At 47.0% G+C, this 25091-nt stretch overlaps 1 protein-coding gene across 2 annotated transcripts; it reads right to left on the bottom strand.

Moving 5' to 3' along the window:
• Nucleotides 1-4870: 4870 nt before the first annotated feature.
• Nucleotides 4871-24774, bottom strand: atp1a3b (ATPase Na+/K+ transporting subunit alpha 3b). Of its 2 annotated transcripts, none has more exons than XM_066719437.1 (21): nucleotides 24267-24774; nucleotides 14857-14976; nucleotides 14652-14711; nucleotides 14304-14507; nucleotides 14015-14128; nucleotides 13744-13878; nucleotides 12873-12990; nucleotides 12458-12726; nucleotides 12078-12276; nucleotides 11409-11653; nucleotides 10290-10482; nucleotides 9631-9943; nucleotides 9329-9479; nucleotides 8984-9152; nucleotides 8686-8840; nucleotides 8286-8409; nucleotides 8018-8163; nucleotides 7719-7849; nucleotides 6912-7013; nucleotides 6693-6784; nucleotides 4871-6430 (listed from the first exon to the last, which is right to left on the bottom strand). In XM_066719437.1, exons 1-21 carry the CDS (start codon nucleotides 24270-24272, stop codon nucleotides 6402-6404), a joined length of 3075 nt encoding a protein of 1024 aa, XP_066575534.1. In that variant the 5' UTR covers nucleotides 24273-24774; the 3' UTR covers nucleotides 4871-6401. The 2 variants fall into 2 exon arrangements, with proteins under 2 accessions (XP_066575534.1, XP_066575535.1); XM_066719438.1 differs by lacking the exon at nucleotides 24267-24774 and adding an exon at nucleotides 23556-23576.
• Between the last annotated feature and the right edge of the window lie 317 nt (nucleotides 24775-25091).

A 25091-nucleotide genomic window follows, 5' to 3' on the forward strand; every position in this document is an offset into this window, starting at 1 on the left:
CCGTAACCATGGAAACAACCTTGAAGGATGATTGCGGCAAGACTGAGCGATCGATATTCCATTATAGAGGGGGAGAGGAGGGAGAGGGAGAACTGCACTGCAGACGGGAGGGGATGGAGTGGGAGGGACAGAGAGCAAGGGAGATGTGGGGGAGATTGAAATGAGGTATGTATGTGTGTGTGTGTGTGTAGCTGAGACAGACAACACCACATTATATTTGTACAGCATTCATTCATTCATTCATTCATTCACATACTTCATTTGGCTGCTCCTCTGTCTAGGAGTCTCTGTGGCTTAGTGCTGAGATCAAGGTGTTTAGAGTTGTTGCAACAGAATGGAAGACAATATCACTACACACACACACACACTCACATTCACACAGACACTTGCTGGTACAGATCTGCTGGGGTCTTGATTTCTGCACACTTAAGATGGAGGAGAAGAAGATTAGATGGAGGAGGTTCATGCTGAGTAGACAATAAGTACACAATGTCAACATCATGATCTCACACCTCAGTTGTCCTCAGCAGTTTGTCTGGGTGATGAGAAGCCGATGGGGTCATGGCAAGGTAACAGCAGAGTCAATCCAGGATCACTCTGCTCTACACCCCCACCCTGTGGTTTTGGGTGATCTCTCTCTCTGGCTGTGACTGGGGATCTCTGGAAGCACAACCAGTTCCCCTCTGGCTCTCGCTCCATCCCTCTCTGTCTCAAAATAAAATTCAAAGGCTGCTAATTAGCATCAACAAGAGCAGCAGTGTTGCCAAGGTATATACACCGATCAGCCATAACATTATGACCACTGACAGGTGAAGTGAATAACACTGATAATCTCATTATCATGGCACCTGTCAGTGGGTGGGATATATTAGGCAGCAAGTGAACATTTTGTCCTCAAAGTTGATGTGTTAGAAGCAGGAAAAATGGGCAAGCGTAAGAATCTGAGTGACTGTGACAAGGACCAAATTGTGATGGCTCCAAAACTGCAGCTCTTGTGGAGTATTCCCGGTCTGCAGTGGTCAGTACCTATCAAAAGTGGTCCAAAGAAGGTGTCGAAGAACAGCCAGTCTTCAATCAGGTTGCAATGTTCGTTGCAATGCCTTTATTACATGCAGTGTGGAGAGGAACAGTGAATCAAGAAGATCCCAAAGTTACTCTGCTTCCATTTTAAAAGTCAGAGCTTTTTATAGACGGAACACAAAGATCAGCTTACAATTAATAAGTCATTACTATGTTATCTAAAAAACTAGCTAAGCAGAATCCATGGGTCAATACAAGGATTATGGAGCAGCAAATCATACTGTTTGTCATTGTATCCAAGATGCTCATCGAAAATAACAAACGGGTCAAACTACCTTCTGGCCTGGCTGTTGACTTGACCTTATCTTTCTAAGGATACATTAAGTAAAATATTGACCAGTGGAATTTCTAACTTTATTTCCACAAAGGAAAAGCGGTGAACCGGCGACAGGGTCATGGGCGGCCAAGGCTCATTGATGCACGTGGGGAGCGAAGGTTGGCTCGTGTGGTCCGATCCAACAGACGAGCTACTGTAGCTCAAATTGCTGAAAAAGTTAATGCTGGTTCTGATAGCAGTTTGTTGGGTATGGGGCTGCATAGCCGCAGACCAGTCAGGGTGCCCATACTGACCCCTGTCCACTGCCGAAAGCACCTACAATGGGCACGTGAGCATCAGAACTGGACCACGGAGCAATGGAAGAAGGTGGCCTGGTCTGATGAATCATGAGTTCAAGGTGTTTACTTGACCTCCAAATTCTCCAGATCTCAATCCAATCAAGCATCTGTGGGATAACCTGGACAAACAATTTTTTTTTCTTTCTTTCTTTGTGTCTATTAATTGTGGGTAATGGGTAATTATTTTGGTATATTGTTTTTTTTTTAATTTCTTAATGAAACCAAAGAGAAATATTTTCCTAGAACACAGAGAGATTGATTAACGGGGCAAAGAAGGCGGAGAAGGGACAATGATTCTCACAGTGCACACAGACACTTGGGTGGAGGAGGGGAGTGAAAGAGAAAGAAATAGAGAGGGTGGGGGGTGCTTTGTCATGTCTAAATGGAGGGAGCAGCTTTCACATGCCCACCCCAAGAATAATTAATAAATACATTTAAACATATTTACTTGGCCTCCAAATTCCCCAGATCTCAATCCAATCAAGCATCTGTGGGATAACCTGGACAAACAAGTCCGATCCATGGAGGCCCCACCTCACAACTTACAGGACTTAAAGGATCTGCTGCTAACGTCTTGGTGCCAGATACCACAGCACACCTTCAGAGGTCTAGTGGAGTCCATGCCACGACAGGTCAGGGCTGTTTTGGTGGCAAAAGAGGGACCTACACAATATTAGGCAGGTGGTCATAATGTTATGGCTGATTGGTAAATATGTATGTATATATATATATATATATATATATATACACACACACTCACCTAAAGGATTATTAGGAACACCTGTTCAATTTCTCATTAATGCAATTATATAACCAACCAATCACATGGCAGTTGCTTCAATGCATTTAGGGGTGTGGTCCTGGTCAAGACAATCTCCTGAACTCCAAACTGAATGTCTGAATGGGAAAGAAAGGTGATTTAAGCAATTTTGAGCGTGGCATGGTTGTTGGTGCCAGACGGGCCGCTCTGAGTATTTCACAATCTGCTCAGTTACTGGGATTTTCACGCACAACCATTTCTAGGGTTTACAAAGAATGGTGTGAAAAAGGAAAAACATCCAGTATGCGGCAGTCCTGTGGGCAAAAATGCCTTGTTGATGCTAGAGGTCAGAGGAGAATGGGCCGACTGATTCAAGCTGATAGAAGAGCAACTTTGACTGAAATAACCACTCGTTACAACCGAGGTATGCAGCAAAGCATTTGTGAAGCCACAACACGTACAACCTTGAGGCGGATGGGCTACAACAGCAGAAGACCCCACCGGGTACCACTCATCTCTACTACAAATAGGAAAAAGAGGCTACAATTTGCACAAGCTCACCAAAATTGGACAGTTGAAGACTGGAAAAATGTTGCCTGGTCTGATGAGTCTCGATTTCTGTTGAGACATTCAGATGGTAGAGTCAGAATTTGGCGTAAACAGAATGAGAACATGGATCCATCATGCCTTGTTACCACTGTGCAGGCTGGTGGTGGTGGTGTAATGGTGTGGGGGATGTTTTCTTGGCACACTTTAGGCCCCTTAGTGCCAATTGGGCATCGTTTAAATGCCACGGCCTACCTGAGCATTGTTTCTGACCATGTCCATCCCTTTATGACCACCATGTACCCATCCTCTGATGGCTACTTCCAGCAGGATAATGCACCATGTCACAAAGGTCGAATCATTTCAAATTGGTTTCTTGAACATGACAATGAGTTCACTGTACTAAACTGGCCCCCACAGTCACCACATCTCAACCCAATAGAGCATCTTTGGGATGTGGTGGAACGGGAGCTTCGTGCCCTGGATGTGCATCCCCCAAATCTCCATCAACTGCAAGATGCTATCCTATCAATATGGGCCAACATTTCTAAAGAATGCTTTCAGCACCTTGTTGAATCAATGCCACGTAGAATTAAGGCAGTTCTGAAGGCGAAAGGGGGTCAAACACAGTATTAGTATGGTGTTCCTAATAATCCTTTAGGTGAGTGTATATATAAATATAAAACAGTACAGTGAAAATAATTAATATAACATTTTGGGAACAAGACTAATAATGACAGCTGGAATAATGGAACAGTAATCAGCTGAGGGTCCATCTCCCTCTCCCAGGACAATTTTTTTCTTTCTTTCTTTGTGTCTATTAATTGTGGGTAATGGGTAATTATTTTGGTTAGAAATCTCCCTTAACTATGCATATTTCTTGCATTGCATGAGAAAGTGCATCTCTGTGTCCACCTCTCTTGTCTCACAATGACCACAGTGCCAGTCTTCTCTGTGGTCACTGAGCCTGTACTTGGTCAGGATCTGTCTCTGCTTCATATCTCTGAAAGTGTGTCTCTGTTTAGTATGTGACAGCAACCCGGTTTACTTTGGGATTTAAATTATTTGTCCTAATTTTCCAGATAGGAGGTTTTGATTTGTTATATAATTTTGCTTGATTTGTGGGTGGAAAGAAGTGCTGGTCTGAAGCTGCTCAGTATGGGTAGGTGGTTAGGGTTGTGAGCTTCAGGGCATGGTGCTGCAGTGAGTCCAGGGTCTTGCCTGCAGGTACATCCAGAACTGTATTGCTCTCTTCTCGATGGGTGTGAGCAGCAGGTAGTGGCCTAAATCAGCCCTGCATGCAGTATTAGTGGTTGGTCATTGCACAATCCCTCTCTATACTCAGAACTGGGTGTGGCTCTCTGAGGCCTGTTGACAAAACCGAAGCAGTCAGGCCCCCATTGATACCTGAGAGAGGGCAGTCAGGGGACTGAAACACCATCAGATGATCACCTATTAACTGTTCTAATAGTGTATTGCAGTACAGTACAGTACAGTACAGTAGAGTATATTGCACTATAGTATAGCCAGAATACTAACTTGACCCCTCTTCAATCCCCTTCAACCCTCCCGTTAGTGGTGGAATGACCTTCGCACTGAGGTCAGGACCGCACAATTACTGAACACCACCCCCCTGTTCGGACTGTATGTTATTACTTATGTATGTATTGTTGAAACCTCTATTGTTTTACTGTGACTCCGAGCACACACCTAGGACATAACTGGATTATGTCTGTACTTGTTATCCCATTGAACTAGGATGTATGCTTATTGTATTGAGAGAGAGAGAGAGACACAGACAGAGACAGCCTCAGAGAGACAGACGGACAGACAGAGACAGCGGGATAAAGACACACAGACAGTTGTAGGTTGTATTAAATGTTCTAGATTTTTATTGACGTCGGTTTCGTTTCTTTTTGACATGGATTCTTGTTTCTCCTTGTGCCACGCTGCCCCTCTCCCTGTGGCCAGGGGGTGTCTGTCCTCCCTGCACCCGCAAACAAATGCACAGACAACTAACAACTGCAGCATTATTCACATCAGTAGAAGTATTGATAATAATAACAACAATGTTTCTGTTATTTTTTTAATTTATTTTTTTACAATAGCCAGTGTTGTCATTTTGTTCTTGTTTGCTTCTCCTCGCAGTTATAGTGGCCCTCTGAAAACCCGGCAAAATAGATTGAAACCACAGAAAAAATAAGATTTTTTTTTCTTTTCGTTCATTCGTTCGTTGTTTGTTTTTCTTTGTTGTTCAATAAGTTATTTTTGTCTTTTTTCCCCCATGTTTTTGTATTGTTTTTTTTTTTTAATTTCTTAATGAAACCAAAGAGAAATATTTTCCTAGAACACAGAGAGATTGATTAACGGGGCAAAGAAGGCGGAGAAGGGACAATGATTCTCACGGTGCACACAGACAGACAGACAGACAGACAGACACTTGGGTGGAGGAGGGGAGTGAAAGAGAAAGAAATAGAGAGGGTGGAGGGTGCTTTGTCATGTCTAAATGGAGGGAGCAGCTTTCATATGCCCACCCCAAGAATAATTAATAAATACATTTAAACATATTTCTCTCCCCCAGGTAAAACAGAGCGAGTCAGTAAGAATGGGGACAGAGGACTGTGTGCCCCCTCTCATCTCAACCAGCAGCAAAACAAGGTTTCGCAGAACTGGGGAGGATGGGGGATGCCATTGTGGGCTCCCCTGCCACTGGGACTGAGGGGGAGGAGAGGGAGGGAGCAGGAGATGAACGGAGGGAGAGGGAGAGTCGAGCAGGGAGGGAAGGAGGGAAGAGGAGAGGACAGTCTGAGGAGAGTCACAGTAAGTGGTCACTCGTCGCTCGGCCACTAGATGGCCTCCATTCGCCGCTCAGCTCCGACTGCCCCCCCCTCTCTCTCACCCTCGGAAACTGCCAGTCTTCGCTCTCTCGGCTTCATGTTCCTGCAGAGAAGGTATGAGTGATGTCTTTCCAGGCCGCTCCAACACCATGATTGCGTTCAGAGGGGGGAGGGTCGGATACCAGCCCCTGCTATTTCTGACTGACAAAGATGTTGTCTGAGAGGCTGAGAGAGGGACGGGTGCACAGCTCTCCTGTAAGGAGTCTGCTACTTGTCACTTTCTCTCTCGCCTCTTATCCTCTCTTTGTCAGAGCGGGATGGAGGGAGGAGCAGATTAGGGGGAGGTTGTTGCCATGTGCTCGTTTGTTTCCATTTTTTGCTTTTTCTCTGGAGGGGGGAGGCAGATGGGGCGGGGGGGTGCTTGTGTGTTAAGAGGGATGAAGTGAAGTGAGTGAAACAAAAATGAGAATGGGGAGATAGAGAGATAGATAGATAGAGGGAGGGAGGGAGAGGGTGGCGCTGGATTGGAGGCAGGGTGGATGAGTTGAAAATTGTTTGATAATTTAATAGTAGGTCTCCTTTTCCACCCAACCTACAGAGAGAGAGAGAGAAAGAGAGAGAGTCACAATGATTGTTAATAGCAGTCAGGCAGTCCTAGCTAGTCTTACTCTGAGGGCTCTTGGAAAGTGTGTATGTGTGTGTGTGTGGGTGTGGGTGTGTGTGTGTGAGTCTGTGTGTGTGTTTTCTTGTTTGTAACTACTGCATCTCTGAAGAGTGTGTTCAGTGTGTTAAGGAGAGACTGTTTTCAGTGTGTGTTAAGGGGACACTTTGTTCATTGTGTTAAATGGCCATACCTCCGGGGTTCCTGCGCAGGATGAGTTTTCGAATTTCGTCGTAAATAAAGATGAGGAAACTGTAGGGGAATGCACAGAACCACCAGCTGGGCCTGAGCGAGAAAGGGAGAGACAGGGAGAGTTAGGAAAGCATCCATGTTTATAGTAACACTCCTACAGGAAATGGGATGGTCAACTTTCTGTGGAGCAGCACCCACGTGCAAGGCTGAAGGGACTTACTTAAGAGGGTACATCCTGAGAGCCACATCCATGCCGGGGCAGTAGGACAGGAAGGCAGCCAGAGCTGTCTCCTCAAATAGCCCGAAGATCAGGATCTTATTCCTGCAGACAGACAGGGCAGGGTGAGACACAAAACATTAGGGTTAACTCCTGTATGTTTTAGATTTTAAAATAATGTTTCTTAATTATTGGCTGGTGCCTATCATCTATGTTCTGAAAACATGATGTGAAATCAGCTGACATATTTCAGAATACTAACTGGTCAGCACATAATAATTTTTTAAACAGAAAGCACAATGCTGTGAGACATGGGGCTTTTTTGCTACATAAACAACATATTTTATTTGTCCAATAACACACTCTATAGATATCTATATATTTTTTTTGTTTCTGATTTTTTAAACACTTTTAAGAACATAACACACATTTAATAGGCTACTGTTCCCAATGTGTGGAACATTTCATTATCATTATTTATTCCTTTAACTATCACATCCTTAACACTACCACTGTGCCAAAATAATCAGCTTTTCTGACAGGCTGTAGCCACATATGTTAGCTCTTTACACAGGTCTAAAATCACTGTATATTTCATTGAACCTGTGAAAACATTCAAAAGTGTAATCAAATGAGACACATTATTACTATTACTTTATTTTTGTCATTTTAGATTTGTATTAGAAGTGTTATATATGTCTTATGTCTGTTAAGTCTCATTGGCCCCCCAGTAATAGGGCTGCTGTACACACACCCTGACACACTACTGACAGACACTCAGACCGACAGACAGGCAGGCAGGGGACTCACTTCATGCCCTGCTGAAAGACGGAGTTCCTGCGAGTTTTGCAAATGATGACGTCGGCCCACTGCACCACCACGATACTGACAAAGAACGCAGTGTGACACGTGAACTCCACAATCTTTCTCTGCTCATAGGTCTGGAGAATGGGAGAGAGAGAGGAAGAGACTGAAAGAGTTCTCAATGCAGGCACATGACAAGGCCAGGGAGGGTGGGAGAGAGAGGGGGGGAAGGAGGAGAGAGAGAAGTAGGAATAGAGATGGAGGGGGAGAGAAAGAGAGGGACAGAGAGAGGGAGGGGTACTGACCCACTGCTGGCCGTAACTGTCCTCCAGGTCGTTGTTGGACCGGTCATCCCAGTTTAGCCGGATGCCAACCAGGCAGGAAGGAAGGAAGCCATTCTCAGCCAGGATGACAAAGTAGCTGAAGAACCCTCCTAAAGCCTGGATCATACCTGCAGACAGTGAGAGAGAGAGAGAAAGAGGAAATTTTAAAATGTCCTCACTGAATGAAAGTAGTTGAAGTGGCACACAGAGCTGGGGGTGGGGATTAGGTGTCGGGGGTCAGGCTGCGCACCTATCTGCCCATAGGCCATGCTGATCAACCGTTCATTCACCAGCTTGTCCGTGCGTGGGTTCCTGGGCTGCCTCTTCATGATGTCACTCTCTGCAGCCTCGTAGGCCAGGGAGATAGCAGGGACCTGCAGTGATAGAGGAGAGAGAGAAAGAGAGAGAGAGAGGGAGAAAGGGGTCAGTTTGTCAGTGAGTGTATAAACAGATTTTACATTGAGTGTAGTTTATATGGCATGTCTGTGTAGTACAGTTTAAACAGTGCGTCTGAAGAGCGTAGTAAATCTGCGTTTAGTGAGTGTGCAGTGTGTACAGTGTCTGTGCAGTGTATACAGTATGTGTGCAATGATTGTGAGCGTGTGGTGCGTGTGTGTCTAGCGTGTGTGGTGTCTGTACGCAGTGCGCACCATGTCTGTGCCCAGATCGATACACAGGATGGTGATGGTGCCCAGGGGCAACGGGATGTTGGCCATGATGAACAGCAGGAAGGGGGTGATCTCAGGGATGTTGCTTGTTAGGGTGTAGGCAATGGACTTCTTTAGGTTATCAAAGATCAGACGACCTGTGGACACACACAGACACAACGACAGAATTACACACTGCACTACTCTCTTCATGTTTCTCCCCCTGCACGCTCTCCCTCTTTCTCTCCCCCATCTCTATCTCTCTTCCCCTCTCCCACCCCTCCTTCTCTCTCTGTCTCACCTTCTTCCACTCCGGTGACGATAGAGGCAAAGTTGTCATCCAGCAGGATCATGTCGGCCGCCTGTTTGGACACATCGGAACCGGCGATCCCCATGGCAACGCCGATGTCAGCCTTCTTCAGCGCCGGGGAGTCGTTCACTCCATCACCCGTCACTGCCACGATCGCACCCTGTAAGAGAGAGAATGAGAAAGGAAGAGAGAGGGAGTGAGAGGTTAATCTTGTGTCAGGACATCTGGGAGAGAAAGAGACGGAAAGGGAAGTGGGAAAGAAAAGAAGAGAGGAAGATAGTGTCTGAGAGGGAGAGAGGGCCTCAGAGGCAGAAAGGGAGGGGTGCAGTACAGTACCTGTCTCTGGCAGCCCTCCACGATGATGAGTTTCTGTTGGGGGGAGGTCCTGGCAAACACAATCTCGGTGTGGTTCCGCAGGATCTCGTCGATCTGCTCCTGAGAGAAGTCCTTCAGATCTGTACCATGGATCACACAGGCCTTTGCGTCCCTGCAGGGGGGGAGCAGCAGTGCAGTGAGTTACACTGGGGGCGGTGCAGTGTGTCACAGGGCAGGGTCAGTACAGTGTGTAAAGTGTATCAAGTGTAATAACAGAGTTAGGCATGTGTTTGGTGTGCATGGGTGACAGGCACAGGGCTTACCTGGGGTTGACCTGGCTGACGGGGATGTTGAGGCGGGCAGCAATGTCCTCCACTGTCTCGTTGCCCTCGGAGATGATGCCCACCCCCTTGGCAATGGCCTTGGCAGTGATGGGGTGGTCGCCAGTCACCATGATCACCTTGATGCCAGCGGAGCGGCACTTGCCCACAGCGTCGGGCACGGCAGCGCGGGGCGGGTCGATCATAGACATCAGGCCTACAAAGCACAGGTTGTCTGTCTGGAAGTTGACGTCATCGCAGTCGAAGGCGAATCCCTTGGGGTACTGATCCTCAGGCATGAGCAGGTGGCAGAAACCTGAGGGGAGGAGAGGAGGAGAGGCAGAAGAGGGGGGGAACGGAGGTCAATTTTGTGTGGTGAGACAGGGATAAAGTATATTCCATCAGTGCCCTCTCCCCCACCCCTCCTCCCATCTCCCTCTCTCACCCACTGCTTTCTCCTTGCCGTCCTTCCTGCATAAGCTTGACTCCATTCCCCCAGTGTCCCCGCTCTCTTTCTGTCTGTCTTGTCCTGATTCCTCCAGTGCTCACTCTTTCTCCCCCTTTTACTCCCCCCCTCTTCCTCTCTCTCCCCCTCTCAAACTCCTCCCCTCTATCTCTCTTTCTCTCCCTCTCTCCACCCTCTCTCTCCCCGCCTCTCTCACCCAGCACTCTCTCTCCCAGTCCTCCCAGTTCCAGGTATGCATTCTGGAAAGCCTCCTTCAGCTCCTCATCCATGGGCTGCTCCTTGCCCTGCATCATGATGGTGGAGCAGCGGTCCAGGATCCTCTCGGGGGCGCCTTTCATCACCAGCAGGTAGCGATTGTCATTGGGGTCCTCGGTCTCATGCACAGAGAGCTGCCCAGACATAGACACACACAGACATGAGCAACACAGTGAGTATCTCTGCACATCTCCCAGTGCTTTTCCCAATGTCCCAGTGTGATTCGCCCCCAACCTGTGTGCCAGTCAGTGTCCTCCCATATCCATAGGCATTGCTAGAATTGCAATACATTCGGGGCTTAGCCGGGGGCATTCTCCCCGGGAAGAAAAATTTGATTTTTAATAGCTAAATGTATAAATCTGGTATACTTATTAATAAAAAAGACAAACTAACATTTTGTATGAAAAAGGAAAGAAAAACTGATCTGAAAAAATTTCCAGCCAGCAGTAATGTTAGCTAGCTAGCTAGCTATACTTATATATTGTCAATCAGTCATCAACTCTTTAGCTGTACTTTCATTCAATTATAAATATCTAGCTTAGCTATAAGCACTCACATTGCTTGAAAAAATGCCCTAATGTCTATCTTATGTTTCTTTGCTGGTTTCATCTTGATGCTTAGAAACAAATTGGCTAGCTAGCTGGCTACCTCGCCACATTCAACGTCATTAGCTGGCATAGGCAGTCTCACTACCGCCAGCAGTATTGAGGTAAACAGACCGCGCAGGTTTTCTAGCAACAAGCAACCTTAGAGCAATGCCTCCGTTTGAGAGGACACACAGAGGACCTAAAACATACTTGCGTTTTTGATCAACGATATCATATTATTTTTGAGGGCTTTAATGCATGATTGGAATGACAGATAAAAAGATCCAGGGCTATACATAAAATATTTGGGGCTGTAGCCTAATGACGCCGCTGCCTGTGTCTCAGTATGTTTATCAGCACGTTTCCCAGTGACCCAGTGTGTCTGCCAGCCTCCCAGTGTGTGTCCCAGCGTGTGTGTGTATCCCCGTGTACTTTGTGTGTCCCAGTGTGTGTCTGTCAAGTGCTGTCCTGACCTGGTACTTGTTTGTGGAGTTGAAGGGGATCTCGGCGACCTTCTTGTTCCTCTCGCGGATGGCCTTGACAGAGCCGCAGGACAGTTCGATGCACTTGAGCAGGGCCGACTCTGATGCGTCACCAGCCACATCCCGCTTCAGGATGGGCAGCCCGTCCTGCCCGCCCTTGAACACGGCCCGGTTACACAGCGATGCAACGCGTGCCAGCGCCACCCACGTGGCTGAGCTCTTGTCAAAGGAGGCACCTGTGGGAGAAGGAGAGGGAGAGAGAGGGGGAGGGAGAGAGGGAGATGTTTACTGTCAGTGGTGCATCTCAGTTGTCCTGGTCTGTATGAGACTGTGTTGGTTGCTGGTTCTCTACAGTGTGATGTACACTTGTGGCATTTGCTGTCGTGTGTGTCATTCTAGGATCGGCCTGTACTGGACCCATAAAAAATACTACTCCAATTAATGACCTGGTGAAAAGAGATCATCCTCGTTCTTGTGGGATAACTAAGTTAAGACAGTGTGATGTGCTGAACTGTGATCTGTTTCCCTGGACTATACTGGTCCTCCATGGTGTGACATTGGTCTGTACTGGTTCACCAGGCTGATCTATACTGGTTTACTGGCCTTGTCTGTATACCTGACTGGTCCTCCGTGGTGTTACACTGGTCTGTGCTGGTTTACCTGACTGGTCCTCTGTGGTGTCGGCCTCATGGATCTGGTTGTCGAACCACATATGGGCCACCGTCATGCGGTTCTGGGTCAGCGTGCCAGTCTTGTCGGAGCAGATGGTGGAGGTGGAGCCCAGAGTCTCTACTGCTTCCAGGTTCTTCACCAGGCAGTTCTTACGAGCCATTCTCTTAGCAGTCAGGGTCAGACACACCTGAGAGAGACATATAGAGACAGGGGTTCACACTGCACTGTGGCTGGAATGGACACAGACAAATATACAGAGACACATACACAGACACACAGACAGAGAGAGACACATAGACACATACACAGAGACATGGACACACAGGCACAGAGACAGAAACATAGAGACAGTGAAAGGGCGCACTCACAGTGACTGTGGCCAGAAGCCCCTCAGGTACGTTGGCAACAATGATGCCGATGAGGAAGATGACGGCCTCCAGCCAGCTGTAGCCCAGCACGATGGACAGGACGAAGAAGGTCACACCCAGGAATACAGCCACCCCCGTGATCAGGTGGATAAAGTGCTCTATCTCCTTGGCGATGGGTGTCTTGCCCGTCTCCAGCCCCGATGTCAGTGTGGCGATGCGGCCCATCACAGTACGGTCACCAGTGGCAACCACGATCCCTCGGGCCGTGCCTGAGAGAGAGAGAGAGAGACAGAGAGAGAGATATTTCTTTATTTTTACTGATGCTTTTATTTGTAACAAAAGGAAATCCTTGAATAAAAAAAATAAGCGAAGAGAAGGAGAGGAGGATGGGGAGTAGATGTCGTGGTGACAGTACCTTCCACACAGTTGGTTGAAAAGAAAGCAATGTTGCGTGTTTCCAGTGGGTTGTCATGGGTGCAGTCAGGTGACCGGGTCTGGGGTTCTGATTCACCAGTCAAGGAGGAGTTATCCACCTATCAGGGATGAGAAAGAGCTGTCAGTGCTCTCAGCCAGGGGTCTGTGTGAAGTATGTGTTCAGTGCTGATATATAGTAAAGTGTATTCAGTCATCATATACAGTACTCAGTGCAGTGTGGATGCTGTGTGCTCTTCCCATCTCTATCTAAGTTAATACTGCTTTCATATTTTCTGTTAACTGTATAAGACAAGTTAAAGCTATCTCAAATGTAACCGTTATCTGTATAAGAAACTTTAAAGCTTTATAAAATCTCTTCTTACTTCTCTACCCCCATTCCACAAGTTCTACAACATCTTGATTTGCAAGATAGTAAATGTGAAGATAATCTATATAACTGCATTTTAAAAAACAATAACAAAATAGTGCATTTCATATTATTACATTAATCTCGTGTCAATGCAGATGGAAGTGTCTCCTCCTGTGCTCTCTGTTCAAGCCTACTCCACTCTCTATCAGAAGAGATGTTGGATTTTACCCTATAATCAAGTTGGTAATTGGGAGGGCTGCAAATGAAACCGACAGTAATAACAGACAGAGCTAGAAACAGTAACTGCTACTCAGATATCGTTTTATTTTGATTTATTGCAATCATCTTCTGTGGCAATTCAGTCAAAAGGTTATGTTAGTATAGTTGCTCTTGATTACATTTTATTTTATTTTATACTTTTAAGAAATTATGAGTAGGCATGTACAGTGTGGATGGCATATCTTTGGTACAGTGCAGCGTGGGTAGCGTGTACGTGGCGCACCTTACAGCCGTGGGCAGAGACAATTCGGAGGTCGGCCGGCACTCTGTCTCCTCCCTTCACCTCCACCAGGTCTCCACCCACCACCTCCTCGGCATTGATCTGCATCTTCTCCCCCTCGCGGATCACCAGGGCTTGCTGCTCACACACAGATATGAAGACATGTTACTGGCCAACACAGAGAGAGAGAGAGAGACAGGTAGAGACAGAAAGGGACAGAGAGACAGGGAGAGGGAGAGAGAGACAGAGGCGAAGACAGAAAGCATTGTCGAACCTGGGGCACCATGTTCTTGAAGGACTCCATTATCTTGGAGCTCTTGGCCTCTTGGTAGTAGGAGAAGCAGCCCGTGATGATGACGACAGCAGACAGCACAATACCCAGGTATAGCTGAGTAAGGGAGAGCAGGGGTCAGTACTGAGCACTGACACAAATTGACCACTGACACACTGCCCCACCCAGGATCTCTAGAGCTTAAACAAACATACACATTTTTCTCTTCCTCCCTCTCCCCCTCCCTCTCTCCTCCACTCCCTCCCTCTCTCTCCCTCTTCCTCCCTCTCACATTGTCTCCGGCTGGCTCGTCCTCTGTGGCGGCCTGGATGCCATAGGCCAGGAAGCAGAGGATAGCACCAATCCACAGCAGGATGGAGAATCCGCCAAACAGCTGGCGGCAGAACTTCACCCACTCCGGAGTGGTGGGGGGGGGCGTGAGTGCGTTCGGGCCATCCCGGAGCAGGTACTCTGCAGCCTTGGCCAGAGTCAGACCCTGAGAGAGAGGGAGAGGTAGGAAGGGATATAAAAAATACAATTTATATAAACACACACACACACACACACACACACACACACACACACTGACACACAGGCAGTTGTTTGCCCTGATTAACACTAGGGGGCAGTGTGCTCTCACCTGGACAATGTCAGTGTTGAATTTCCGGCATACTTCTTCCACAGACATCTTGTGTTCTGTCTGAGCAAACGAGGGAGAAAAGGAAAGAAATGAGATACAGCCAAAAATAGGAATTCCCTCTTTTATCATTTGTTTCAGTCTTGTCAGTATGTCTGTGTCAGTCTCTCTCTGTCATACAGTCGGTCTGTCAGTCAGAGGGCCTCACCAGTGGTACTTCCTTCTTCAGTTCATCAAGATCTTTCCCCTTGTTCTTCTTCTTGGGGGATTCCTTTTCATCCTTGTCCCCCTGCGTGGTGGCCACGCGGTAACTGTCTGATCGTCCATACTGCAGGGAGGGAAACAGCAACAGGTCAGAGATAGTTCGGTTCCCCTTTAGCTCACCAAGTCTGTGATTCGTAGCACTGCCATGGGCAACACACAGACACAAAGAGAAACATGCCTACTTGATCTCTCTCTGCCTTCAATCCTCTCCCTCTCTACCTCTCAAGAATCTGGAATTCTATCTGTCAGGAGACTGAACTCATCAAATGTTTGAAAGCTCCATACAGCAAAGTGAACAGATCCATGATGACAGGTTATGACAGCACTGAGCCCCAAGAGGAGAGCTCTCAGAATGCTGCTGCGCACTTTTAATTGATGCATGGGATGCACTATTACCAGGAACCCAACTCCTCTCGCTCTCTCGTCTTTCCCCACCTTCTTGTCTCTATCTTTCTCCTGTCTCCTCTTGTTTCTCCATTTTCTCATACCTCTCCTCTCTCCTTTCTCTTGTCTCTCTCCTCTCATCCCTCTCTTCTCTCCTTCTCTCTCTCCTGCATCTGTATTAAAACATGGTTTTCAATTGCCCTTCCTCAGTGTTTGCCTGTGCGGTGAACTCCCACAGCACATTCAGATGGCCACCTAGCCCACAGAAATGCCCTGTGTGCTAGTTTGGTTCAACAGTCAGTTTCCAGTTACAAGGTCTGCTCTTTCCAAAACCACACAGACACTGTCCACTTCCAGTAGATTTCAATGAGTTATTAACAGCTTTATGGTTTTTGTAACCTACTTGAAACCAACCTATTTTCCCTCGATCACCCAAGCAAGCTGTGTGCTGCACTGGCTTGTGATTGCACTGACATTGACAGAGGGAAGAGCGGGTCTGACAGAGCAGGTGAGGAAGGGTTTAAAAGAGAGGCTGAGAGAGGTGGGTGTGCAGAGGGAGCCTTGAGGCTGCTCCCTCCCTGCCTGCACACCTTTCTGTCTGGACAAGTCTCAGAAAGCTGGGGTTGGGGGTGTTTCAAACAGGATTATTCCTTCTCTGTTTTGGGAAATGGTTTGAGGGGGTGTGGGTTTGCTGCCAGAGGGTTGGGAACTCATCGAGATCTGCCCAGTCACAGACTCAAGGGGTCTGAGTTACTCTCGTGGGACAGAGCAGTGAAAGGTGGAAGAGTACAGATGAACACACCCAGTAGAGGAGTGTCTGTGGACAGCTAAGGTGAGCCCCTGCCATTTCCCTGCCTGTGGTGAGCGTGGCTGTTTCATGATTATTATTATGATCATCATTATGATTATGACCTGCCTGCGTCGCTTCAGCGCATCCAGAACTCGGCTGTCTGTTTGGTGTCTCTGTGCCCTGGTTCGTCCACGCTACTCCATTACTCCGCTCCTCCCACTGGCTCCTGCTCGTTACTGATGTATTTTAGCACTTTTAATCATTCCACTGTAACTACGTCTGTATGTATGTATGCCTAACCTGCCCCTTGGCACACTCCAAGGAAGGAACCCTATTGTGTTCTGCACTTGATTTAGCTCCCTTGCACTAGGATGTCTGCTTATTCAGGGTACTGCAGGTTTTGCGTGAGGAAATACCATTACTTTTAATTCAGCAGACATTACCCTGCACGTCCCAAACACCAGCAGGGGAGCAGTGCATTATGGAGTTGGTCACACCCAAGCAAGGTGAAGGTTCACAAGTGAGGGCGTGAGAGAGGGTGCAAATAATGGCTGGAGAATGAACGTGGTTTTTGTTGAGCTGGGCAGAAGGAATTGTTCAGATTTTTCAGGGCATGACTTGTTCTGGGTTTAGCCAGTGTAATGATTTTAATGCTTTTTGGCAAGCAGTTTTTGTATTAAGCAGCTAATAGACAGGATGGCAATGCGCTGGGCCCCCCTGTACTTTCACACTCCAAACCACAGCGAGGGTTCCCTTGACAGACTGGGCTGCTCTCTGAGCACAGGGCCGGCCTGGACTTGGCTGACACATAGCTGCCCTACCGCCCCACAGAGTTCCCACAGCAGAGTTTAGAATATCAGTAACAAAAAAAACAGGATGTGAGTTGGGAGGTGTAGGGTATCAGCTGTACTGTTAAGAAAATATTTACCCACTTTCACTCTCATGGAATTACAGTGCACATACAAAAGGCCCAGTGTAGTGTGTGTGTGTGTGTGTGTGTGGGTGTGTAGTATGTATGTGTTGCTGTGCGATAGGATTGCTCTTCCAGCATTTTTCCACAGCAGGTCCAGCCTTGCCCCACAACTCTTGGTTCAAACTCTTGGTCTCTACCCTTGCCTGCCTCCCCCTCCCCCTGCCTCTCTCTGCCTCCCCTCACCTGATCTACTAGGCAACACAGCAGCCATGGTCACCCGAAAAATACAATTCAACCAATTAAAATTTCAAAGTCAACCTTACTTAAAAAAAAGCAGTCTACAACCCTATGTTAGGAGTCAGATATTTGAAAAGGGGGAGATGAGTGAGAAAGAGACAGATACACACACACACACACACACACACACACAGAGGACGAGAGACACATACACAAATTGATAGAGAGAAGGCTGTCCCCTGGTCTCGTGCTGTTAATTAGCTATTGACAGTTATTTTTGTCCAGCGGGGAGGCAGCACTAATCAGCATGTTTTTCATTATGGCCCAGACTATATCTGTAAAATACAGATCTGGGACTGTATTGCCCCTACATCCCATAATACATATGGGAAGCATCATGGTGACGGATTCATCGCTCACAGCTGCAGGGCTGCCTGATATTTCAACATGCGATTCGAAACCACAGGGCCATCTGCTCATTATGTTATTAATTAATCACGATTCATGAATTGCTTTACTCTGTGCAGCACTGGCTGATGACACTGGAGACTATGGGTTGCACTGGCTGGCCACAGGGGGGCACCATTGACTCACAAGTTGAAGAACCCAGACTGCACAGCAATCTACTGATCAGAGGGACCAGTTTGCGCTGACAGGGAACGCCAGAGATGCACCTGGCCTACGGGCTAGGCTCCCAGCAGACCATGTAGGGCCCTATGAAATCAGTTTGATTATTCTTAATTTATGGATTTGTTTTTTCCCCCAGTTTTAAAAATCTGTAATGTGTTTGATACATTGACAACAGCAGAGGAGTTACAAATGCATGAAAATATTACAAAAAAAACAGTTTTAATCAAAGTGTTTTTCAACAGTTTTAATCAAAGTGTTCATAATAAAAGGTACAAAGTAATAGAAAGTTATGGAATAATGTAAATAAAAAGGGGTAGGGGGATATTAGGGGTAATAACCAATGACAAAGTAAATAAAGGCTCTAAGAATATCTCTGAAGACTCTGGAGAACACATGCAGAATGGTATAGAATTTAGTCTTGATTTAGTCCATTAAAATAACTAACTAACTAACTAACTAAATAAATAAATAAACTGCTAAAATTATACTTAAATATACTTTAATAAACTTTAAAATGTTGGGTTATTGACTGTGCTAAACACTGGTGGTTGGAATCCTGCAGCTCTACTGTGGCTACTTTACAAAAGTAACCACAATGCGGACTACAATGACACCTAAATTAAGGTTACTATAAATGCAATTTCCCTTTGTAATTTTACTGTAAACATTTTTTTTATGTCAAGAGACAATAATAAATCGTTTGGCTGATTTAGCCTGCTTTTTCTGTGTGTGCTAATATTCTCAGGTGCATAATTCTGTTTTTGTTCTCTGAATTCTGCAATTCCGTCCATGTTCTTGGCACCATGGATTTCATAGATCTCTAGCTTCTCGTGAGCCTCTGTAACTGCAAGCACTCACAATGCTGTCACAGAGTACTGAGCCTCCACAGAGCAACCACAAGACAGTTATGTTAAAAGTATCATTGTAAAAATTGATTCTCTATGTTGCAATATCTGTTGCAACATGCTTGAGCCCACAGTGTGTTCCTGTGTGTGTGTGTGTGTGTGTGTCTGCCCCAGGGCCACACCACAATCACATTTCCCATTTTTCGTTCCCTGCCCCCCCTCCCACTCCATGTTTGCAGCTGGGCATCATGACTCACCCACTCTGACACAATGAGAAACGGCCATATCTGCAATCACACCATGGGTGTAACACACACACACACACACACACACACACACACACACACACACACACACACCCAGCTTCTCTTTCTCACTCACACACATTCACTTTGTACTGTGGGCAAGGTTGGAAACACCAGTGTGACAGGGGATTCCCACAGTGCATCTCTCCTTGCCTGACTGACAGCATGTAGCTGTATCAGTGTATGCGTCAGTGGGATGTAATGACACACTGTCTAGTACAGTTGGAAAATAAAAAGACACCAATCTGGAATTACAGCAACTGTGGGCATACAGCCAGGATACCCATCAGTCCACCAGCACTAACTAGCTGTCCAGCTCTGCTGGCACAGGCCTCAGCTTCTACAGGTGTCCTCAAACAATGGAAAATGATCACATTCTTGCAGTTCAGCCCATAACTGGTTCAGTGAAGTGAGCTGGGAGCTGGGCTGGAGTAGGAAACAGAAGACTAGTTTGTTGTATCTGTCTGTATCTCCCTGGACAGCCATGTTTATTTCATAAGCATTCGATGAATGAGGCAGGGACAGGGACAGAGATAGGGAGAGAGATGAGGATGGGGACAGAGATGGACAGAGACAGGCTCTATTATCTCACTGAGCACCTTGACCAACCAAACTACAGGGAGTCCCTCTGATCCATTACTGCAAACAATGCTGCTAAACAAAAACTGCCAAACCTGACATTTCTGTATATTGTAGACTTACTTGGAGTCCCAGGGAAAGAAAAAACAAACAAAGCTGTAGCTTACCCTAGCAAGTCTACAGAAAATGTAAGTCCTTCCTTTGTGACATCTTTGTCTGTACTGAGCTACTACAGTTTACAGAAGCTCTTAATATCGATGGTACCAGAGCTGCTGTTGTAAAAGTCTGCACAAACACTGGCAAGTATTGCTGGCTGCCTGCCTGACCTAACGCCAAACCTGCCACAACTCTGTTTACTCTGTGACAATGAAGGAGTACATACTCAGGAAATAGTAAGGAAATAGTCATGAAGCTCCACTTAAGGCCTATCATTTATGACACAGATCGGCTGTGTTTAGGACTGCAGCACGGTGATAAAAAACAGGAACACCTGTGAAACTCTGCCTGAAACAGGAAATCAGAGAGCTGGAGAGGTACTGTAGAGTACAGCTCAGTGACCCAGTGTTTCTCCTCTCTCTCTCTCTCTCTCTCTCTCTCTCTCTCAATTTCTCAGGGAGCGGTTAAAATATCTGAGTCCAGGGCCCTTTATTAGGTAACTCAGATGGAAGCAGCTGTGATGAGTCCTCTGAACTGCAGATGAGCTGAACTCATTCTGCTGAACTGCAGATGAGACGTCAATACTTCCTTGGTGTGTGCTTACGTGTGAGGGTCACATGTGCACTGTGTGCGTGTGCTGCTGAGTGACCTTATATGTGTCAGGTCCCCCCAGGCTCAGCGGCCATCTGTCACAGACTGGGCTGTAAACGCACTGACAGGGCCAGCTCCTGGATTAACACAGTGCGATTAGAGCACTGTGGGATTAACCCACTGACAAAACACCACACAATGGAGTATACAGAGAAGGGGGTTGACACACACCACACCATGCAGAATGCAGAGATGGGGGGTATGTGCACATGCACTGAAGTACCATCCCACACACATACACAAACTAAAACATGGACGAAAAGAAACATACAGTAATAAATTCAGAAAGACACACACATGGTGTTGCAGGTACAGAAATGCAGAGAGAGAGAGAGAGCTTATGTGTGATTGTGTGAGAGAGACACAAATCAACTTGCCCTGACAATAAAGTTCCTTCAAAGACTAACACTATTAGGTCATCTCTAGGTCCTCCCCCCATTTGTTTTTGTACAATAAATATCAAAACCAAAATCGCCTTACAGAATGAGACCCACCCCAATCCAAAAAAACACCCCCTTCCCCCTACCCATCTGTCTCTCTCTGCACTGATCTGTTCATCCCCAATGACCTGTCTCCAGCCTGGGTGATGTGTGTACTGTGGGCTACACAGGGTGTGAGAGGGACCAAGCTACAGGACTCACAGGAGGGCTGCATAATAACTGTCCAATGTACAGAGTAAGTGCTGCTTCACCGTTTAAATGTGTGGTCGTCTATAGATAGCCGTCAATACTGATCTGCATCTGTTGAGTAAATCTCTACTCCTGGGGACGTGTTTAGCAAGGGAAGTGAAACAAGAGGTGGCCTCAAAATGAAGACTCTTCATGTTTCATTAGAAGCATAGGAGTTTGTGACTTGGTTCAGTGCCTCCCTCTCTACCACAAATTAAGAAATTAAGCACCCAGTAAATGACAGGCATTGGACTCTGTGCCCCTTCCAGACTGCCGCATCAAGTCAGTCTGCCAAATCAGCCAGCAGCACTAACCAGCACGGAATGCCTTCTACACATCCCAGCACTGAGAGCCCCACCAGGAAAGAGACCCCTACCCGTGTCCTATAACCAGTGTCACCAGTTGCCCTGGAATGCACAGGACTCGGCTCCCGTTTAATTCAGCCGGAGCCGAAAAACAAGAGACCCTGCTGCCGAAATGTGAAGAGGGCAATTATCTGGTAACCAGATCCTCTGCCACCCCTCCCCTACCGCTTCCGATCCCTTTCCAATTATACCTGCGACTCAGCCATTATCCTTTCTCTCTCTCCCTCCCTCGTTCTCTCTCTCGGTCACGTGTTTGAAGGTGACCAGATCTGTTAATCTGAGAGTCAGTCAGAGCCTCGCCTGCAGTCAGCTCAGCCCAGCACCAACACCAGTGCACTTCACACAGACCATGGCTACTACACCCTCTACCTGTCTATCCATCTATCTTCCTATATATCTATCCAGCTATCAATCTTTCAGTCTGTAGTCAGAAGGGTATTGTTCTGGGAATGGTAGATAGAGCTGGGAACACTCACTGTCCAAAAAACACCCCAGAAATAACATCCAATAATAATAATAATAATAATAATAATAATAATAATAATATTAAAAGATATAAAGTCACATGGATAGATCAGTTGCTATAGAGATAAAGAGCTTTCCAGACAGACAGAAGCAGGTCTGCATGTTGCAAGTCTGCTTGTCTGGTCTCTCCCCTCTCTAACACTACAGACAGTCAGACACACAAAAAACAGACACCCGCAGCACAGCATGGTGACAGATTCAGGTTTGAGGTTAAAATAAAGATGCAGTTCTGTCCTCAGTGGTGGGTATTAATCTGTAATACACTCTACTGATCCTGATCAGGATCCTGCCCCCCCCCCACTCTCTCTCTCTCTCTCTCTCTCTCTCTCTCTCTCTCTCTCTCTCTCTCTCTCTCTCTCTCTCTCTCTCTCTCTCTATGGCGCAGTGTCCCTATAGTACACCCCACCCCACCCCCCCTCAGATCGGGAATTTCCACTGGCTCGGCCCCGCCCACGCTTTGACGCATGAATGGAGTCGCTCAAGATTTCCCCTCCGCCGGCCGACTGCGAGCAACGCGTGCGACTGGACTGCAGCGCGTCTCCAGCAACGCCAAGACACGCACCGCCTCGCCAGGGCAAGGCCAACTCCCACAGTACCGCATAAGGAACGGTCATTCATATAATAATGATAATAGTACATAATAAACGACCATTATTTTTAATATGAATAATATTATCATCATCAAGTGGGGATAATTGAGTGTTCGGGATAAAATGCATCTTATTAGACACACAGACTGCAGAAAGCGCGATACACCCACAGTGGCCGTCAAGGGAGATGCTCGGACGCGCACACACACGCCTGCAGCTCAGCGCCAGCCCACTGCTCTGATCACGCTCTGTTGCTGGAGCTCACAGCATCCATTTTGACGCAGTGTCTGAGTGATGGCGACGTGTGCCATCCTCCCTCTCTCTCGTTATCGACTGGTTGCTCCCCTCGCCGTTTCAGTCCAGTGCACAATGCACACATTTATTAAAACCCTTCTAAAAGGTCAACAGAGAAAAAAATGGAACCGATTGAACAGTGCCTCTCCCTCTGAATACAGCCAGGGCGTGTGCCTGCACTATAACAGCAGCGAATTCAGCAAGACTGAAATCCAGACAGGGCAAACCGTTAAATGCACAAAGCACAAGAGGATTGCAGTAACACGGATGAATAAATAAATAAATACAGCGTTGGCGCACTAGAACCAGTTACATCATCAAGGTTACCCGTGTCCGTGCGGATGCATTGTGGGTGCATCTTCTCAATGTCACAGCACCTTTAATTTTCCCTGTTTCTGGTATCCCTCTCTATGTCAATCTATCTATGTGTGTGTCTGATCCTCCACTGGATATTTAACCTGTAACCTGATGATCGTCTTTGCCATGTCTGATTAATAAAACTGGTCACCGCTGACTTCTCTAAGGTTTGACGCATTCTGAGTACGCCGCAGAGCAAAGTACATCGGCACATCTTTCACTAGCCATCTTGCAGGGGCGCCGATATAACTACTGCTGCGTGCTATTACGGGCTCCGCTTATGTCACGAATTAGGGAAATAAAATGGAAGCTCGTTCCCTCTAACCGCATTATGACGCATCGGGAGATACGTACCAGCGTGTCGCTCGATCACCCTCACTAGCTGCCCGAGCGTGGCATACACTCCACCCCTGCACAACACTGCGACGTGTGGAGGCGTTGCTGTCACGCTGCGTGCATGTGAAATATAGCAGTTTTATCTACAGATAAGGTGATGCTGTTCTAATAAATAAACGAATATAAAAGTGAGTGAGTGGTGGTGGATGCTCCGCAATCGGACGCGGATTCACTCAGTCCATTCAATGTCATCGGTAACACCAACAGACCGTATTACCTTCCCCACGTGTCATATGTATTTAATTATTATTAATTTGGAATCAATGGCATTCTTACACAGAGAAGCAAGCTAACCACAGCAGCAGTGAAACACCGCACGGCGATGGCGTGTCTGGGGGGTGGGGGGTCTGCGGCGATCGCGGCTCGTCTGACAGGACAGACAGAGCGACATGCTCTGGGTAGCGGAGATGTTGCACCAGCTGTAGCGGCTTCACTACATTGACACACACACTGCATGCGCAATCAAACCAGCACTTCTGCCTTTTCATTCAAGTGCTCTCTTCTGTGTGCAATACATAATACCAACCACATCAATGTGACATCACGTATTTCCACACTAGGTGTGAACACAACACAGACCAGTATTTGGCTTCCTTTAGTACTCGTTTTAACTGCTGTATGAAGTATAAGCAGGGCAGGTAAATAGAGGCGATACTGCTGCGGTCTTACCCCCATTCTGGCGCAGTCAGGCGGCTTTCCTCAGGTGATGAAGAGCTGCAGGGTTATTATCAGCGGAATAAATGAGAGATAGACCGTTTCTGTCTTTCCCGTTTCTCCCTGTCACTCACGAAGAAAACCACGACGAGGAAAAAAACAAAACAAAAAAAAACGGTAATTTAAAAAATAAAAATAAAATATGTATATTTTCAGAAAACAGTCAATCGGAGCTCACACTGATGAGAGATATTGAAACTGCAAAAAAACACAAGGTCTTTTCTGCAGAAGAGGTTAGAAAGGAACTTGATCTAATATGTTTTATCGGAGATTATTTATTAATCTTAATTTCTTTTGGGTGGCCGATGATATCGGGTTGACTGCCGCGGGTTCTGTCGCTGACAGAATGAACCGGTAACCAGGGAGCCGCACTGCCCGCCGTAGTCTGACTTCGTCTCCTTCCGCTGCCGCAGTACTGCCTCTCCGCACCACTCCGCCCGTGGAAGAAGCGCCGGTGGGTGTGAGTGATGCACCACCGCGGCCGCGCGCCCCTCATAAACCGGCCGCATCTAGAGCCCGCCTCCAGTGCGCTCCTCCCGCCAATGGAGAACTGAAGAGCACTCCCAGCGACAGCGACACGGGCCAATAGCGGCAAAGAGACCACGGGCATAGGCCAATCCAGGAGCTGCAGATCCCCACCCCCTTTACTGCAGAAATCCGGGACTGCCAGGCAACAGGCGCGCGCCCGGGTGTGCAGTATAAGTTGGTGCGTTGCGTCTGTGCATTATTATTATTATTATTATTATTATTATTATTATTATTAAACTCACACTCAAAATT

This window comes from Amia ocellicauda, chromosome 12 (assembly GCF_036373705.1).
Source record: "Amia ocellicauda isolate fAmiCal2 chromosome 12, fAmiCal2.hap1, whole genome shotgun sequence".
In the NCBI taxonomy this organism is placed as follows: Eukaryota; Metazoa; Chordata; class Actinopteri; order Amiiformes; family Amiidae; genus Amia; species Amia ocellicauda.

Bases quoted from the DNA above. Each gene is read 5' to 3' on its own strand.
- atp1a3b (XM_066719437.1), bottom strand. The intron at 14,129-14,303 runs GTGAGAGGGAGG...TCCCTTACTCAG, and splicing joins ACGAGCCAGCCGGAGACAAT to CTATACCTGGGTATTGTGCT. The intron at 6,785-6,911 runs GTAAGTCCCTTC...TTTCTCGCTCAG, and splicing joins CTCAGGATGTACCCTCTTAA to GCCCAGCTGGTGGTTCTGTG.